Raw genomic sequence first — 20,671 nt, 5'->3', positions numbered from 1 at the left:
TTCTCTAGAGCATCATCTCTATGTCAAAGGATTCACTCTAGGAAAAAGTCAAGTATTTGTCAAAAGGCAATGCCTATCAGTGGTTTCCTCATTACACCTTTTGATCCCTACTGCTTTCCTCTTGCTGTCTACAATCCTGTATTTGATAAGCTTAACAAGAAAATAACATCTTTTTACTTGTACTTATAAATGCTCATAAATTTTCTCATCTCATAGCTCTTAAGTGTGTTTTAAAAGTAGTAGTCAAGAGCCAAGACTTCAAATTCATGACCAGAAGCCAAAGTAACACATTATTACTAAATAAAACTGTTACTGAAAAGTGTTGTCAGTTTTCAGTTAATTTCAGTAATATAAGAAAATATTTATACACAAAAGTCTAGGTTTTACAATATACCTAAATAAATAAAAGGATATATATTTTTTTAAAGTGTAGGTTTAAGATATTATAAGTTCACATGACTCATTTTTGCAGTATAAGGAACAAATCTGATACATGTTCATGAAAAGCAAACTAAATGGAGCTTCCCTAGATTAGGAAAATTATATAGTTTCCTGGAAAATGTCTAATATGTTGTGCTACTTATGTTATAGTAAATTATTCGAAAACAGTAGCCAAGTCTCTATCTTTGAATTAATTCAACAAATATTTGTGAGTGCCTATTTTGCTACAGGTTTTATAAAAATATACAAACCACAAATACTTTTTATTTAGCTCCATAAATATTTAAATACCTATTATGTATCTTGCATGAGTTATGGAAAAGGGAATCACAAAATCCAATACTACTAAAATCAAGAGGAAAAGGAGTTAATTAGAAGATTTCATCCATGCAATTCTGGTAGGAGTATCAGTTTATACATGAAGTAATCTGGAGCACAGTGGGATATGGTACCCATTTTGCCAAAGTGGAGAATTCCTGAGGGCTGTCAAGTTTTCTCATATGCCTACAGTGATCTTTTTAAATAAATATCAGATAAGTAAAATATTTAATTAAAAAAGACTAACCTGGGGCTGATGAAACCTGGTTGAATGACCTCATTGTCTTCTGAAGAACCTAAAATCAGAGAGCTCAAGTCAGTACTACATTAATTGCTTATTTAATTGCCTCTTCTTCAGCTTAATGGCTCATTAGAAAGCAATAAAATGCTTAGGTTTTGACTCTGTGAAGTGACCTGTAAACTTTTTTTTACAATTTTAGACTCACCTAGCAAAATTAGATAACCAGTTGGCATAAACTTGCCTTCATTCTAACTAAAGGACAGTAGTTTAAGAAAACATCTTAAAGACTATTAAGATGCCATCAAAAGATTCAGATTTCAAAATGCAGTTTTAAATTTTTTAATATTTAATTTTACATTGTAATTTAAGAATCCCATTCATTTTTTTAAACCACAGTTAAAAATGAACCTAACCTACAATATTGTGTTTCTTGATGAAGTGAGTAAGTACTGATGTTTCTAATACATCCACTGACAGATGTCACAACACAATATAACTTGCAATGAAGAGGTCACCCAGTCATGAAGTAGAGCAATTGGAAGAGAAGCGCCTGATGACCACTGAATTATAATTTTTATCCTCAGGTCAGAGTTATTAGGGTTTGGAAAATGGACTGGTTTGCACATGCATCCACTCACCTGCTATCACACAGGGTTCCTTCCTTCCTTAACTAAGTTTTACAAACTATATCTACTATGTCAACTCACAAAAAACCGAACTATTATGTGTAAATTCCTTAAGTTGCAACCCTAATTTTCTTCTCAAAACGAAATGGAGGCTTTTCTGTGCAGAGTTCTACTGAATGTTAACCCAAGATTCTTCTTACAAAGGATGACAATCCCACTGAATAAGATTTGAAAAGAATAGAGGAAGAATGTGAACAAAAGGCACGTGAACCTCTGTACATTAAATCCTTCAGTTACCCTGTGTTTACAACCAAAAGGCAGAAGATAATGATAGACCCTAATGTTAACGAAATTCATTATTAAAATTTATTGAAATAGTTTTACTTTACATTGAGCCTAAGTCTTATTTTGCACATTTGGTTTATGTGAGGGTGTATTTAAATATTACTCATAAAGTGCAGCAAAAACTAGCTCATGTTTTTCTATTTTAACAGCCCACAATCCAGGCTTAATCTTATCTGCTTATATTTATAGAAAAGTTCCAAACAACATATTCTAAAGATGTGGGGGAAAAAAAAACTCGAAAGTGTCTGCAAAATTTTTTTCAAATAATTCAGGTAAATTATTACAAATAGTATGAATGGTGATTTAATAAAGTGAAAATCAAATGGTGTAAGGAAGTTAGCTAAATAACATTATTTAATTTGAAGAGCTGTAACTATGAGCTTTCTGAGTTTAAAGAAAGCCAGTCGATTTGAATGATAAAAATGTTCAGATTTTTCACTATCCAAACTTACACATGATGTTTTTTGGTCATTGATAGTTTTAGTATTATCATCCTTTTCAAAAGAAAAGTAAGGTGGAGTTATTTTACAGACATTAATATATTTCACAGATGTTAAGTAAAGATTTTAAAAATTTCAAAAACAAAAGAGTTGGAAGAGAAAATAGAATTAGGTTTAAGTACAGATATTAAAATCCATCCATCCAATGTTTACTGAACTATGATAGGAATGAGACAAGCTGTTAAATAAAATATTCACAATATTAAATATTCACGTTCTTACTATAGGTGACTATTTTTTGAAATGAAATAGTAACAATAAAGAATGAAAATAATTCTTTAAATACATGAATACTCCAAAAAACAGCTATTTGTAAATTTATTCACAGATATTTTTATTAAGTATTATACTTTTTGTAAATGTTAAAAAAACAAACATTTAATCACAACTGTGATATCCTAAAATTCATTTATTGGCCCCTTCACAAGATCATCATTTAAGTCTCCACTTAGATCTTTTTCTTATTGTTTCATACTGAGTACAATGCCTCTACCATGTAATACTGTACTGTAATTGACTGTAATAACCCATGAAGATGTTCTCTCCCAACTTGATTCTATGCTCTGTGGTGGGAGGAAGTATGTATATTTATCTCGTCATTGTAATCTTAGCATTCTTTTGAGTTCAATACACATTTTTTTAATGAATCAGTGACTTACTGAATTTCAGAACCTGGGTTAAATATCTCTAGGATACCTTTTGTGAATTAAATGGATTTGTATACAAATTTTTCCTAAAAATCATCATTTCACCAAAAGAGAGTGTGATAAGCAATTAATCATTTGATCATTGTAAATGTAAAATATGTACATATAAAGTGACTTCAATAATTTTATTTTAAATATAAGGTAGACTTACTGTTATATAACTGCCTAACTTAAACACTTAATTTCATATTTCCTCCTATCAAAATATGTAACAATATTCTTCTCAAGTACATTACATACTGTTAATCCACTACTGTAACAATTCCATATAAAGGAAAATGATTACTACTATGCATTAAACATTGTAATTTATTTAAAAACTGCCAAGCTGTCAACCCAGAGAATTGAGTAGTAATAAATAAAAATAAAATACTACTACATAACATATTACTGAGAACTTTATTTCAATTCAATTTACATCGTGTTAGCTTTTAGTTCTAATATTAATAAAGTGCAAAAGTTACTTTAGGTTGGCAAAAATGATCTGGCAATCAAAAATATTCACCGTAATAAAAGGAAAATTATTTCATTATGTATTCTCACCAAAACAATTTCTCAACATTTAAAAAATGTTTAAGGTAACAGATTTTTGTTTCTCTTGTTATCAGTATTATCTAAAATAATGTAAGTGTAAAGCACATTATAGTTTACTAAATATTCATTTTACGGTTTGTAACAAAAATTAGTCTGTTTACAATGTTTCAGCCATAATTGAATTAAATATATTTTTTGGAAAGCAAAGTAGGCAGTAACGTCACTTTCCTTTCTTAGAAGAATAGTTGAGGGAAAAGTTTTTAACTGATTCTACTTAAAATTATAGAGCAAACATACTACAAACACCAGAGTAAAACCTAAAGCACAGTATTTATTTACATTTACTATAAAGATAACATATATACAGATGAAATAAAACATCAGATGTGGAAGCTCAGTATTGAAGTTGCTTTATGAAAATGGTTTTTTTCACTGTCCCCTAAAGGAATGTTTAATATGTAGTAAAAATCTTCATTTTAATTATTTTTTTGCAAATCAGTCAATAGACTAAATTCTAGTGTTGCCTAAGCAAAACCAGGATAAATTACTATGTAATTTAACTGAACATCCTACTGTAATTTTATATAAAATTGAAAATGCTGTAACTTCAATTATATACAGATACAGAAAATGAAAGAAAATAATCTACTTTAAAGTTAAGACAAATAGTTACATGTGATTTTCACGCAGGTGTTAAAATGCAGTGTTAAAACAGGAAACTTCACTGAAATATTTCGAACATTATCTTTGGAGAATGGAAAAATTTGTATTATTGAGGGAAAACATTTCAAAATTACATTGTTTTTTATATTTATGAAACAAAAATTATTGTTTATATCATGTAAACAGTTAACCTTAAATTGGAGGCTAGTATTTGTAATACTGAATCACAGAGATGACTTTAACTTCCTCATTTTACAAATTGAAATTTTATTGGTTTCATAGAAGATATGGGCAGCTTTAGCATTCTCTTCACATGCTGTAGCAAAAGATAATTTATTCCAGATAATAAAAAATTTCAATGAAAAATAATTTAAGTCAACTGGCATATTGTCAAGGTTGTTTAAAGGCAACAATGTTAATTGTTAAGCACAATTCTTTAGCTTCAACGTGAATGTTGTAACACAATTGAGTCATGGCACAGTTGGTTTTGCTAATGCAAATAGTTTGTATTTTCCACCATATTAAACAACAATTTTATATAATAAAGCTCATACCTGACTCATTGGTGAGGTCATATTGAATAGAAGGAAAAGAAAAAAACAATAGCAGTTCTAGATTAAAAAGAGTCAAAATAATGGCAAAAGTCCTGTTTTAAAGAACCTAATCATATATACTTTGAAGGCCCACTATAACTTCAAAAGTTTAAAGTATCTTCTTGGTATGATAAACAAAACTAATTCTAATTTAGCCCGAATATTACTATATATTCACAATGTTAACAAAAAAATATATTAATATACACTCTAAGTTTTAATATACAATATTAATGGCTAACATTGATATCACAAGAGATTAACAACTAAATGAGAACTTTTAGTGCATATGAAATAGTTTCAATAAACATTTTATAAAGATCGAGATATTTTAGAGGCTGCTCACTTTTACATGACTACCAGTGATCTAATGGTGTAATAAATTTTTTTTAAAAAATCAAGATTTTAACCAAGAAATTAATGAAAAAAAGATAAAACATAATTTGCAGATTTTTCCCTAAAATTTTATATCTATAAAAAAGTAAAGTCTGTTTTTAACCAATACAGTACAGAATATTTTAACTGAAACATTTTTGTAGAGTCTGAAAAAAATGTTATGTAAAAGAATTGTTTGAAAAATATAAAAGCTTTTGGATCTTCCATTCCCAAATAAGAAATACTGATTTGAAAATATCTAAAAAATTTAAAACATGTTTTCCACCATTAGAACTAGTCATTCAATACTAAGTCCTTTTTTCTATATAATTAAGCTTTTGTTCAGCCATGAAAAAACTAGAAACTGATTGCTTGAAAATGAGCTGCATGCCCTTTGTCCTGGTTTGTCACCTTTGACCCTTAATTTGATGATCCTTTATGTCAACCCATTCTATTTTTAGGAAAATAATGTCAAACTTCTATGCCTAAAATAGTACTTTTTACTGAAATATTAAACATATTACAACATTCCTTTTCAGGTAATTTCTATAATAGTTTCATACCAGTGTTCATTTCATACAATGCAGAATACAATAGTATTGTTAGGAGTGATAGCCTGGTGTTTGTCCTGCTTCAAACAATAGAAAATTTCCCTAAAGTGCTAAGTTAAGATCATTATAATTTAAAAATTTATACTTTTCTCTTTATTAAGAAAACAACTATCTTACTATTGCTTCTAAGTGGAATTTATTTCATGAATTAGTTTTATTTTTGATAACCACATGTTTTGATGTTGGTTTTGACAGTGCCAGTCTGACAGTGATATAAACCTGAATCAAAAATTGCAAACATCAAGTTCACACTCAAGCTTATAGTGGTATCACCTAAAATTGTACAGTTTTTAAGAGAACTCGTTAGTTGCTTAAATTGGTTTAAAAATTTTGTCTTCATCTGCAAGTGGCAGCTTTCAAAAAGAGAGAAAACCTCTAGCATTGATCCCATTGATTTTACTGACATTACTCAAAATCAATGTTATATTAATATACTTCACAGATAAAATTTCTCTATCACAATTTTTGGTTGACTTCAATACATTTGGATAAAAAGGATACATAAAAAGTATATATGAAATATATGTATACATTTCCTACAGTGATGATGCTACTTGAACATCTACAGTTTCTGTGTACAATTTTCAGTCAGATTTAACAGTGACCAATATGGCTGTCTTGGTTCAGCACTATGGTCAGCGACTTCATAGCTCGTCATTGTGTCAGAGAAATCTAACACAGTGTACATGTACATATTGGGCAAGTTTCTCAAACCGATGTGATTCTGCACTTCATATATTTGTAGATATTTTCATATAAATCAATTTTAAGTTTTGCAATGTAAAGAATTTTCATTATTCTGCTTAGCAAACTAGAAATTCTTTACCTTCTGGATCATCAAAAAAGGTACTTAATCGTAAAGAAAATACAATCCCTTTAAAAGGGAAGAAAATCAAGCACAGGTTCTAAAGCAATTAAACATAAGCACTTTGGGGCACTTATAGACTACAGAATTTTAAAAGAAAATAATATTCTACTAAAAATTACCACATAAGAAAACTCTTAAGCTGATCAAAATTTTGTAAAGTCCCTTTCATAATCAATAGCTTTAATTACTTCTGAACTGATTAATCTCTGCATCTCTATTTTCCTTTTTTTTCAGTCAGCTCCACTAGAGATTAAGATGTATGTTTACAGATAATTTCCTTACCTGAGCTTTCTAACATAGTCCCCAAATTTGGTAGTTTGGAAGAGTACTTCAGTTATTTTAAAGAGACAACAGTCCTATACTTAAAGACTGTTATCGAAAAACATGTATATATGTTTTATTTAATAACTTATTTTTCTCTTAATCATGATTTGTGTCATTTTGTGTCATTATGTTAGCAATATGTTATAAAAAAAAGTTACATGATCAGATACCAAACATCAAACTGTTAGGTTAAGATCTGTTTAATCTTCTTTGTTCAGAATACACAGGAAAAAACCCCCTTAAATCCACTATATTTACTAAAATTCTTGTGGTTCTTTTAAATTTACATGGACAACATACTCTAAAATAAGTCATCCTAAAAACTAACTTTGAGCACTACCATATTAAAGCTCAATCTGCTTCACTTACAAAGAGGTACAGTTAACTGCATTTTTCCCCATCATACAGTCAATTTTTAATTTAAATCCTGATTAATTTCACAACAAATTTTTCACTGTTTCTGAAAGAAATCAGGCACAGACATATAAGACACTCCACAATTTGACAAGGATTAATGATAATTGATCGTTGAATCATTTGGTTCTAGATCTATTGAGAAGCACCTATAAACAGTTCTAATAACCAATATGTACTACAAATTGACGCAGATCCTTACATTCTTTTGACATTTTACTATCAAGCTGATCCTATTTGTAAAATGGAAAAAGTCAAATAAAGCATTTTATTCATCTGTAGTACCTTCCCCTCCCCACCAAGCACTAGAAAGAGGCCTATGTCAGTTTAATTACTAAAGCTCTTTAGGAAATTTAGGGACACTGGATTGTCCTCTTTCATACATGTAGAGATAAAGAATATGAGAAACAAGAGTTGTGCCCAAAATGGACAAGGGTCTAATCATTATCCTAATGGACCACTAACTATTAGATATTGTATGGTTAATTTATAATATGATTCCTCTATTACATCTGTGCATATCCATAGCAGAAAAAAATGGCATATATTTCATAACAAATTCAATTTATATTTTGAAAATCACATAAACCGGCATAAATTCCCAACAGTTCAATTTAAAATTTTAAAGCTTCCCTGAAATCCTTATAAAATTAAATTGTGATGTTCCATAACTTATTGTTGGACTTTAAAAAATCTGTTTTACTAACAGATGCATTTTTTAAAAAGCATTATTGCATTATCACCTAGCTAAACATGGTAATAATATGCACAAAAAATGAAACGAGGATTTTTTTGATATGAGTAAAAATCATTTTAAGTCATACTTTTCCAAGGATGTTGTAAAATGTTTTAAATTCATTCCAATACCAGTTGTCATGTGTAATTTTAACTTCCACAATATTTTGACCAAGAAATAAAAATTACAACACCAGAATATTTTCCCACGCATTAAGAACTGTTAAGTATAAAAATCCTCAGTGAAGATTTTAGTTCTATAAACAGTAATAATACCTGGTAACCTCAAAATCCTATGGATGAAAAAAAATCCACAGAAAGGAACTCAAGGAAACACAGGAACCTAAGATTTCAGTCTGTTACATGAAACAATTCAAAATGGCGGACTATTACTTACATTTAAGAAATTTCCGCAATGAGGACACTAAATACATACTGTAAGATGTTACTCGAAAACACTCAATATTTACCAACGTGTAATTAAAAAAAAAAAGTTTTTGGAGTACAAATCCTCGTTAAGGCACCCGCATTCAGTGTTCCAGTCAGTAGTCAGTTACTGCTTCTGAGAAGGTATCGATTCTTCTTTGGTTTTTCTCTTTTCAAAAGCAACCTAAATCCAAGTGCGTTTTTCTCCGTTCTCCTCAAATCTTTAATTTTAATTCACGAATTTACATTACCAATCCCGAAGCAAAAAGGATCCCCGACGCCTGCCGGCTACAAAGCAGCTCCGCGGCGGAGTGCGCGAAGGGCAGGAGCGGACGCCCCCTGGCGGCGCAGCCCCGCTGGCCCGAGGCGCCCACCCTGGCCGCGCGGACCCGCAGCCGAGACCCCAGCCCGCGTCGCACCATCGCGCCCAAGTCGTCCGCGCCCGTCCCCGTCCGGCTGTCCTGCTCTCCGCCTGCTCGGCGGCCGGCCGGGAACCGCCGCGGCGAGACCCGGCGGCCGCGCTGGCAACGCCGCGCCCGCACGGAGCGCCGACCCAGCGGCGCGGCGCGGGGAGAGAAAGGTGTGAACCCGGAAGTACATCGCCCGTCCGCATCTCGGTAGGAACACGGGGGCAATAAATCAGGGCCGGCGAAGGCAGGGCGCCGCTCCGGCTCCCGAGCGGCAACTTGCTGCGAGACCTGTCACTTCCCCACCTGGCCCCGTCCTTCCCCCTCCCTGGCGCTCGCGCCTCCTCCTTTCTTCCTGCTCCGCGCCACGGAGCTCCCCTCGACGTTGCTCACGTGCCAGACCCGGGGCCGCGAGCGGCGTCCGCACCCGCGCGCACACCCGGCCACACTCGCGCTCGCCGGGCCGCGGGGCGCACTGCTTACCTCCGGGGCCTCATGGTCGCGTCGTTCGCCCGGGTGTGAGCGGGGGAGAGGGTGTGAGTACGTGTGTGGCGTTCAGTCGGGGGGACGGGGCAGAGGAAGGGGCCTGGAGTCTGTCACTTCCTGAGGGAGCGCGGTGGCCGGAGACCCGGGATGCGCCGGCCGGGCTGGGCGGGTCAGCACATTGTGAGCCGGCGAGGGGACGCGGCGCACAGGGGCCGGGGAGCGAGGGCGGCGCTCGGCTGCCGGACGCGGAATCCGCTGTCGCCGCCGCTCCGCCGCCACAGCCCGGCGGGGAGGAGGGGGCCGGGCCGGGGTGGGGGGGCTGCGGGGCGCGGCGGCGGCGGCGACACCAGGCTGCTCGACTCGAGCCCTGCGTCAGGCGGCGGCACGCGCACACCTGCCCGCCGCCGCTCGGGGCCGCACCATTGGCTGCCCGCGCCAAGCGCGCGAGATTGAACTTTCCATTCATTCTTGGGCCGGACGGGCGCGCGCGGCGGCGGCGGCGGAGCTTTTCCTCGCGGGCTCCCGGGGACCCGCGCCTCCTGCCCCGACCCGAAGGCGCGTCCCCGTGCGGTCTGTGGGCGCGCACGGTCGCCGTCGCCGCGGGCTGTTCTCTTGGCTGCTGTTAGCGTCGGGGCCTGTCACTCCGGTGCCGCCGCGCGCTGCACGGATCCTGGAGGAGCCTCAGCAGGCGGTGCCAGGGTTGTGCCCGGAGGGAGGCGGGAGCCACACTGTAAGAAGGTACCAAATCGTATCCTCAGTCCCGGTGTCTGCTCCTTAACTAACAAACGCTCAGGAGGTACTAGGAGTTAGTGAATTCCTAAATACCACTGCCTTTCCCCCTATTATTTTCTAACAACTTCGTAGTGTCTTCTTGTCACTCGGAGTTTCCCTTTGTTTTCTCAGAACCAAATATGTAGTCTTGGTCAGTCATTGTCTGACCAGCTGCAAAACTGAACACAGCCTTGTGATCTGTGAATTGATTGATCTGATCAAATACAGACTATTTTGTGGAACTGATGAAAGGCATTAAATATTTCAGCAAACCAAAAATCAGATGTGTTAGAGCGCAAATTATTAAAAGTGGAAAACTTTGAACATGACTAGTAAAGGCCAGTTAGCTGGATGACTGAAAGGCATCTAAACCATTGCTATGTAATGTTAATCATATTCTCCCTTCCAGTTTCTGGATTAGGGTCAGGAAACCGGTTCATCGGTCAGGGATAACCACGGTCTAGAAAAAACACTTCCGACCTGGGGTTGTGATTAATGCAGACATACTGATCAGAAGCAAAATCCCATTTGACTCTGTAAGAAGTTTCCAGATTGGCTACCTTTGACACATTTCCTAAAAGGCAGTCCAACTTTCCATTGAGCATGTGTAGAATGTGACTGACTTTAAAGATGCCTTTTCATTTGCAAGTACTTCACGTCACTCATTGGGTAGTACTGAGGATTCTTTTAGATACAATTCTCAATTAAAACTATTGTATCAGTCAATTGCAATTGATTTGTTATAATGCTACATACTTTACATAATTATTTCAAATATAATTTAGTAGAAAAGGATGCAGACATTGATCACTAGAAATAAAAATAGCAATTAATTATATATCACCATCTGAAATATGATACGCTTTGACTTAAAAGCATTATAGTAATTTTCAATTTATGAGTGGAGCTTACAAATAATACACTTACAGAATTAACTAGTTATTTTTTCCCAGTACTCTGTCTTTTAGGTGCTTTATAAGACTTTAAGTATATTTATAGTCCTGAGAATTGTAATCAGAAAACAAAAACTAAAACATTGAAATATAACCTAAGTTAGTATTCCGAACAATCATGAGGTCATCTTTCTTTTTGATTTCAAACTAATTATCATCATAGCATCATGCTGCTATCACAAAAGTGAAAAATGGGACATTATAATACTTTATTTATTATTTCATATCAGATGCCAGGAAGGGGAGATAATGAACTTTGATAGACTAAGCACTTACTAAAGAATATTTTAGCACGATGAGAAATGGATGAAAAGCCATAAGAAAAAGTTAAATACAACTGAATTTCTCATTTATGTGTGGCTCTTGGCAATTACTTTATAAAAATGTTATCTTTTTACCTGATGCTATGATGGTAGTTTACTTTACTCTTAAAATTACATCTGAGCATCACTCCCTGAGAGCACAAGCTCTGTCTTACTCTTTTTAATACCCCCAATGCCTGCAACAATGCCTGGCACATAGTGGATTTGAAAGACATGTCATTTTTTAATTAGTGCATGAGAATGCACCCCAATTACATTTTCAAGCAAATAATTAACCAGACATTTAGAAAACAGAATGCAGTGTGTTATATCTCACCCTCCCCTTTTTTTAATGACTGTAGTTTATAAAAGTAAATCTCAGATAGTGTATCATTTTACTTATGAATTACAAATATTGAGTGTTGAAATATTGAAAAACTAGCCTCTTTACATCTTTATTCTCCTGCTCCAAAACATTGTTTAAATTAGAGTTTAAGAATAAGGAAGGACTAGTATTGTATTTGCTTGCTGGATCCCACGGTAATAACCTCATTTTAACTTGATCATCTGCAAAGACTCTATTTACAAATAAAGTCACATTCACAGGTACTGGAGGTTAGGACTTCAACATCTTTTGGAGAGGGCACAATTCAACCTGACATTTCATTGTTAGAACTAGATGATTTTGCTTCTTCATTGAAAAAATATCATCTTTCTGCAGAAAACTGACTAGATCAACTTAGGGTTTTCCCCCCCATTTATTATGGTAAAAAGAAAAATAACTCCAGTAACAAATGCTTGTTTTAGACTTCTATATGCCAATCACAAGCATAATTTATCTCATTTTCAAAATTAAAAGTTGATAAAGGAAGCACTATTGCCCAAATTATAAGGTATCTATTGAAACCTCACTCACATATAGAAGAGAAAACTTAAATGGGCAGAAATCTTAACATTCATAAAAGTTATAACACACTTGTGCTTCCTATAGAACTGGCAAAAGTCCTAGTTTAACAGCACACTCTGTGGCAAGTCTGTGGGTAAACCACTACTTTCATACACTGTTGTGGGAGTGCAGAAGTCGCACAACATTTAGAGAGGGCAATTTGGTGAAATCTATTAAAATTGTAAGTATACTCTATGACCTACCAATACCTCTTCTGGGAAATTATCCTACAGATACAAGTGCACACACCGCAAATTATGTGTGTATGTGGATTGAACATTTTTATCATAGCAAAAGAATGGAAATAACCTGTATCCATCAACAGGGGCTGAGTAAATACGAAGCAATGGTACACTGATACAACAGAAGGAAAATCTCTATATACTTATGTGGAAAGGACTCCAGGATACATAGTTGAATATAAAAAGCTGCATGCCAGAGACACCACATATGCTGCCTTTTCTGTGAGAAAGGGAGGAGATAATAGGAATGTACTATTTATATGTGTTATTTGCATATGGAAACACTAGAAAGTTACATTAAGACATGAAACGTTTGCCTATTGGGGACAGATAGTGAGATGACAGTGGATGGACTAGTGGTGGGAGCAAGACTTAGTATATGCTTATTACATAGTTTTGATATTTGAACCATGTGAGTGTATTACTTATTTGAAAAAAATTTGGTTAAAGTGTAAAGTATGAGAAGTTTATTAATGCTGTGGAGAACACTCTTTAAAACCTGTTTTTTGAAAACTCAGTTTTTAAAAAGAACTCAAAAAATGAAAGAATGGTTCAATGAAGCAAATGTGGCAAAATCTTAATAACTTAAATCTTGGTATAGGTATATGGTGGTTCATACTAGTCTCTTTAATTTTATGTGTTTAAACATTCTCATATTTCTAACGTTCTCTTTTTGAAAAATTTAAAAATTTTTATTGAAGTATAGTTGATTTACAATGTTGTGTTAGTTTCTGGTATACAGCATAGTGATTCAGTTATGTATATATTCTTTTTCATAATCTTTTTCATTATACATTATTACAAGATATTGAATGTAGGTTCCTGTGCTATACATTAGGATCTTGTTGTTTATCTGTTTCATATATAGTAGTTTGGATCTGCGTATCCCAAACTCCTAATTTATCCCTCCCCTTTCTGTTCTCTCCATCGTTAGAATTTATAAAGTCTCATGAGTTATCTAAAAATTGGATAAATTTCTACAAAGTTTGAGAAATTAGGTGTCACTTAAAAATTGTTAATGTTGAAAATGCATGGCTTTGGGGGAGTCTACATAATTCAACATTTTAAGGCAGTTGGCTAGAAATAATCCGTAAAGCGTCCTTGGAATGGATAGTCTGGTCAAGTAAGCCAGCCAGGAGACAAGGAAGCTCAGCAGAAAGTCTACTTATTATTACAATATCATACTGTATGTAGCCCACAGCCTTGCCAACAGTAAGTATCATAGTCATACATAAAACTATAGACCCTAACTTTTAAAAATCAAACTTCCTCACCTAGCTCCAACTTCTGAAAGAATCATTATAGTTCTTTTTAAATTTTAAAAATTTATATTTTAAATTTGTAAATTGTTAGAGCCATGGGGTAAAAAATTTTATGTTGTGCCTCATCAATGAGCACACACCTCCAATATATGTACATTTATTTACTTATAGATTATATGCATACACTTGTGTATTAATACATTATGTACATTGTAAAACATATACAAAGTAGAACTTTAAGATAATGAGATAAAAATCAAATTGTAATTGTGTATTTCCCATTTCTCATTGGTTTGTCTTCTGTGCTTATTCCACTTGGAGACAACTGAATTGGAGCATCCATGCTGGATGCCAGGGACAGTGCACAGTCCTAATCCTGCTCTGCTATTGCTTAAGGGCACAATGAAAACAGAAAAAATACAGATTAATAGGAAATTTATCCCCATTTCCTTACTTCTGGAAAACTAAGATCCAGGATTTAATGATGGTGCATCACTAGCATCATTTTCCTCTTACAATGTAGTAATAATCTAGCTACATGAGTATGGATGTGTTTGCTTGCTTTTATTCTTTGAAGTAGGTACACAATAAACAGTTGTAGAATAGATTCAATAAATGAATACTTATGCAGTATTCAATATGGCAGTTGGTAGTGTCAGTATGTTTATTAGTGATGTCTACCTGAAATATTTGCAGTCTTTATTAATAGATCTTAGATTTAAGAAAAAATGGTAAGATTTCTATTTCTGAAATTAACAGGAATATCAAAAATTGAAATACTTCTAAGAGAAACCAACTTTTCAGTGATCTTAGATGGAACTTTAATAGAAGTTGAAGTTTGAAGGAATAAAGTACAAAATGTGGCAAAGCTGGTCATGGGAGCCCGCCCTAGATAAAAGTGTAAAGAATGCATCTTCCAATTCTGTGATAGACTCTTTGCAAAGCTGGCCGCAATAACTCCTCTCCCCGTGTCTGTGTTCTTGGGAAGCCTACTCGCACGCTGACTCTCAGCTTGTCTGTGACTTGTTTTGAACAGTGGAACAGACGAGATCCAAACACAGGCTTGAAAAGCCCTCATGCACTGGGGCTTGCTCTCCTGCTGCTCTTTGGAACCAAGACCACAATGGGAAGAAGTTCGGACCTTTGGAGGAGAAGAGAACGTGGGAAGCAAAGATGAAGTTTCCAAGTGAGGTCCCCTCTAGATCAACCATCAGGCCAACTGCCACTCAAGTGAGTAAGGCCATCCTGCCACAAGTCAAGCCAGTCCAGGCCAGAAGAGTCACCCAGCCAACCCGAAGATATATGAGAAATAATAAGTGTTTGAAGTTTTAGCCACTACATTTTTGGGTAGTTGTTACACTGTTAAAGTTAATTAGTATGGATTCTGACCCCTAGAACCATTTCCAGCTTCTGTCCAGTGTATGGCAACCCATTCCTATCTTCTGGAGAAGTGTGTCAGGGCATTTTCCCATGGCCTCTTTGTTACCCTTCCGTTTTTATCCAGACCCATCTTCTCTCTGGTGAGAACTAACCTGGTAAATAAACTCTTTGTGCACATGCAATCATAGGTTAGTATTTTTTATCAGGATTCTCACACAATTTTTCCCATCTTGGCTTTCTAACCAGGACCCTTGCAGAAGGATTTCCAGAATAGGCATATTTGTTCTGAGTTGTTTGCAGGGTGGGGAGAATAGGAAGTGGTATTTGGGGATCATAGATGGAAAACACTGTTAATCTTCAAATCATGTCCATCTTTTTTACATGAAATAATTACTGACTCACTAGCCAGTGAATAAAAAGGCTAAAGAATGGCATACAAATAAAAATAAATTCAGGAACTTCCATCTTTCTACAGTTTTTCCTTCAGTAATGATACTCAGAACTTTTTCTAAATATAAGTTATAAGAGGTATTAAGGCAGTATAATTCAAGGTTCTGTTGTGTAATCATTGTTTAATGCAGAAAAGAGTGTCTGGAGTCATCTGCTTTTAGTGTTGTCAGAAGCACAACATATGAGGGGGAGGGTACAGCTTAGTGGTAGAGAGCATGCTTAGCATGCACAAGGTTGTGGGCTCAACCCCCAGGATCTCCATTAAAAATAAACAAATACATAAACCTAATTACCTTCCCCCAAAAAGAAAAAAGAAAAGTCATATTTTTTAAAAAAAAGAAGTACAACACGTAAAACTATGTATTTTAAAAAACTTTTAAATGGTTTTCTTATTTTATTTATTATTGTATTATTTAATTATCACTCTTAGTTTGGTGGAGGAGGGGAGGGAGGTAATTAGGTTTATTTATTTTTAGAGGAGGTACTGGGGATTGAATCTAGGACTTTGTGCATGCTAAGCATGTGCTCTACCACTTGAGCTATACCCTCCACTTGTTTTTCTTTCTTTCTCTCTTTTTTTTTTTAAACTAGGAGTACCCCTCAGGATTGTAGGTGGTGATAGACACAGAGAAGACATTTCTACTAACTTTCAGAGCCCATTTTCAAGTTTTAGATTCTAGATTCTCCCACAGGAAGTATTCACAGAGGGGTCAAGGATTGTCCATAAGAATAGATCTATGGAGGAAAGAAAGACATTGGATTTATTCCATTGCAAGGTATTTTGAAATGTCAAAGACCAAAAAGGAAAGACTCCTTAAAACTTTGCAGATTTGTCTACAGCCTGTCTCATTATTTAGTTTTAACATAGATTATATTAAACACCTGATTTTTAAAAATCATTGTAGAGTTGATGAGTGAAGAGTTATCAGCTGATGATCCATTGAACCAGGGTCATTCCCTCCATTAGTCTTACCTTAGTAACTGGAATTGCAGTGCTTTCAGCCCTGCAGATCAAGCTGTGGGAAGATAGTGGCAAAGTACAAATTGTATTTGGTATTTAAGGTAGGCATGGACAGGTTAGCTCAACCTATGGGACAGAATTAAAATATTCTTCTAGCCATCTTGATTTTCATTTATTAGAAACACAGCATAATGGATGTTAACCTGAGGCAGGTGGTAGCCTAGTGTTAAGCAGTCAGTGAAGCTATTCAGAATGACACCAAGCAGAACACCAGAATGTATTTATTGTGAGCTGATTGCATAGGGGGCAATTATATTGTAATTCACCATTTTTTCTTTTCTGTATAGTAGAAAATAACTTCTAAAATAGAAAGGAAGGGGTGTGGATGAAGAATTAACATGTGTTGGATCCTTACTAAGTGCCAGACTCTGTTCTAAGCATTTATATGCATTATCTCATTCATATCTCATAAGAAACCTGTGAAGGAAGCACAATCTTCTCCCTTTACAGAGGAGGATTCTGCAACTACTCAGTTCATGTTTCTCAAAGGATGATCCAGAGATCACCTACACCAAAATCATCTAGAGAGCTTCATAGAAGTTTAAATTCCTGGACTCAAATCAAATTCCCCTGAATCATAATTTCTGGAACATTTTCAGGAAAACCAATGAACTAAATTATATAAAATGTATGAAATATGTGAAAGTTTTATCTTTTGGTGGGTGCATCATAAAGTCCTCAGTCAATCTACCACTGTTCATGATAAAATTCCTTAGTGACCAGTATCTGTATCTTTAATTACACTTCTGTGTTGTAAATGATCAATTACTAATTTTTTTAATCTGCAAATAAAGACAGCATAGTAGAAAGGAAAGAGATCAGCATTCTAAAGACTTTAGTACCTACCTGGTCTCTTCCTCAATTGACTGTCAGAAATAGCATCGAAAGCAATATTTGGTGCCATTATTACTGGTAGTTATTTTCAAAATATATCTTTCTTTTCTTTTTATTTTGCTTTCTTTATTTCAGTTTTTCTTTCTTTTTTTTTTTTTTTATTGTACACGGATTTTTCTTCTTCCCTTGCTATGCCTTGAGTTTGGCACTAGTTTCTGCTGACTTGATGAGGCATTAAATAATACTCCATTCTCCTTCCCCAGTTCTGAACCAATTAAGCTATATACAAAGAAGCAAGACAGATGGAGATTAAAAGAAAAAAAGCTAGATTGAAAACTAGGGCTTAGATCAACAACCAATCAAGCTTTCTAATACTTCTCACTGTCTAGACCCTGGAATGACCCACTTACCTGGAACTGTTAGCGGGAGGAGGGGAATAAAAGTTACCTTGGTTCTTAGTCACCCCCAAAAGTGAATTTTCTATGGGGGGCAGAGAGCATGATATAAAGATTTTATTAGCGAAGTGAAAAGGTAGTAAAATATAGTACACCCCAGAGAACTGGGGGCGGGCCAATCCAAAAGAGGAAAAATGGCCGCTCTTTTGTTTTTCTTGTTTTCATATCCTGGCTTAGGGGGTGTTTTTTTGTGATTGAGTGATTGACAGCTCATATTCCTTGTGCTCAGGTTGTCTGACAGCTCACCTTCCTGGTGCTCAGGCACGCCCATCTCTTTTGCACCTGTTCTTACCCAAGATGCGCACAGAGAAACCTATGGAAGGGGGCTCAAACTGTAATGTTAATTACGTTATAATGAGCATTGGGTCAAGTTAAGCTGGATCCTCTCTACTGTGCAACTGCAGCATTCAATTCTAGCTGGCTTCTTTGCTGACCTTCATTTAGAGAAAATGAAAGTTTTGGAGCCTCTTGTCCTGAGTGCAGGTGTACTGTTACTTTCTGGGTTGCTCCCTCTCCCTTTCTCTCCCCTTGCCTGATGCTCAGTTGTATCTAACTGCCTAACAGAACCACTGCTTCAATTGTCAAGCCCAGAGGGTGGTAACAGGCAGGAAGTAGCCCCTAACCATGTTTCTAGATGACAGTTTTAAGTTGGGTGTGGGTATTAGTACATTTGTATTAAGACGTATTGAGGATATATATATGTGTGTATATTGTAGCCATGTAGCAAAGAGTTCTGGTTGGAAGAGTGTGACAGTCTGTGGCAATGGTGATGGTATTGGTATTGGTGGCACTAGCAACTGTAAAACAGGGTCAATGGTTTCTAAATGGTTTTATATGAAGATGAATAAGACTATCCTGCAATCACAGAATTTATAATTTCGCAAATAAAGGAGATGGAACACCTTATTTCCATAATAGAAATATTATGACAATGTGAGTGACAACAGCCAACATTTATCATGTGCTTACTATATTCCAAGTGATCATAACAGTTGATCCTTACCACAGAATCACCTTTAGTAGCCAATAAAAAAATAAGAATTATCTTATTCTTATTTTATGAACAGATAAACTGAGACTTAGTTGGGGGGGTAGGTGTTAAATAGTTTGCTCATGAACACATGGAATAATAGGTCTCTAACCTAAGATTTAAACTCAGGAAAAATAATACGCAAAGTATTGTGAACAAAAAACTCAGTAGGTAGTTGGGAAGAGAGACTTAACTTGAAGATGCCTAAGTGTGATTGTTTTTCTCAACAGACCAGCACCTCACCTAGAACACTATAAACTCTTGTTGAATTTTTTGTGTGTAAATAACCATGATGAGCTTAATGTGAGTTTGGGGGAAGGAAGTGGCAGGAATCACATTTTGTCATTGGTGATTTGAGCCCGTGTTTCCCTCTGTTTTGCTCCCGGTTTGAAGAGAGAGACGGCAAGGAGAGGGTTTAGCAGGCAAGATTTAGAACAGACGGAAGCCAAATCTGACAAGTGAGGGAAGTGCCGAGAAATCAGGTCCCAGAGATTATGGTGGATTCGGTTGTAGATAGCTAAGGCAATTAGAATATGCAGGTAATTAGCCAGAGCTAAGTAGTTAACAACAGACTTTCAGCCTAAGCATTGACAACATAATGTTGCAAAGCAGCTGAAACAGCTACAGTAAGGCTTTTTTCTTGTTCCCAAAGTAGAACATACAAATTGAAGCAGCCAGCATAATTGTGAACAGGTCCAAAATACCAGAAGTGGAAGATTTCTATTTTTCTTGAAAGTGCAAGGAAACCTTTGTTTGATCAAACGGTCAGAGATACAAATTAAGACTTACTCTGAAACGAATGTGCCTTGTGTCTAGAGATATATTGCTTTTATATCATTCTTTGTATATTTTTTCTATATTGTATAATGAATAGCTAACTAATTTGTACTATTCTGTTAATAAAAGTTTGCGTTTACATTAAACATTTACTTCTCAAGTTTACAAAGCGTATTTCTGAAGCTCAAAGGATTGTCATAAACAAATTCCAGCTAAGACTGTGTGTGCTTCTGAATCCTAGTGGGGCAGCCCAGTGCTATCTTATATGGGGAGTCGTAAGAAGTATCTGATGGATGGGAGATGGAAGTTTACAGAAAGTAACGTTGATTATTAATCTACCCAACACGAACCTCAAAGCAGGTTACAGAATTTCCTTTTTTGCTTAGAAGCACAGGAGCCCTTGGAGAAAGCTTTGAGCCTGATAGCTAGGTCCCTGTGACAATGAAACCAGGAAAAGGGGGAGGTGAAATCTACCCAGCCTCTGTGAAGGATGGGGGTTGGGATTAATACATCAGGAAGGGAAATAAGTCACCACGTAGCAAAAGAGAGGTTCTTGTTGATCATCAGGAAAAGGATATTCTTTTCAATCTATTTTTTTTTCTGTTGTTCAGATTCAGTGAATTTCACTTGTCTG

General features: G+C 35.7%; 1 protein-coding gene and 1 long non-coding RNA gene across 5 annotated transcripts in view; one reads left to right on the top strand and one right to left on the bottom strand.

The window, feature by feature from the left end:
* The window catches only part of LIN28B (lin-28 homolog B), a 115,795-nt gene extending 106,128 nt beyond the window's left edge, over window positions 1–9,667 (bottom strand). For 2 of the 4 annotated variants that reach the window (XM_072966296.1, XM_072966292.1), the window contains exons 1-2: window positions 8,693–9,049; window positions 1,007–1,055 (exon numbers count right to left, since the gene is read on the bottom strand). Coding sequence is in view for 3 of the 4 variants with exons in the window: in XM_072966292.1 (XP_072822393.1) it covers window positions 1,007–1,040 (34 nt within the window). In the remaining variant the exon portion in view is untranslated. Of the gene's footprint in view, window positions 1–1,006; window positions 1,056–8,692; window positions 9,050–9,611 lie in introns of those variants that run through there. The other 2 variants (XM_072966293.1, XM_072966295.1) reach the window with 2 other exon arrangements.
* LOC140697855 (uncharacterized) lies at window positions 9,594–15,652 on the top strand. The gene is made up of 2 exons (XR_012075228.1): window positions 9,594–9,664; window positions 14,850–15,652. It is a non-coding gene; the product is annotated as an uncharacterized lncRNA (long non-coding RNA).
* Window positions 15,653–20,671: the final 5,019 nt, after the last annotated feature.

This window comes from Vicugna pacos, chromosome 8 (assembly GCF_048564905.1).
Source record: "Vicugna pacos chromosome 8, VicPac4, whole genome shotgun sequence".
NCBI lineage: Eukaryota > Metazoa > Chordata > Mammalia > Artiodactyla > Camelidae > Vicugna > Vicugna pacos.
Note: the sequence above shows the minus strand (reverse complement) of the source record. Positions and strands in the feature narration are given on the sequence as shown.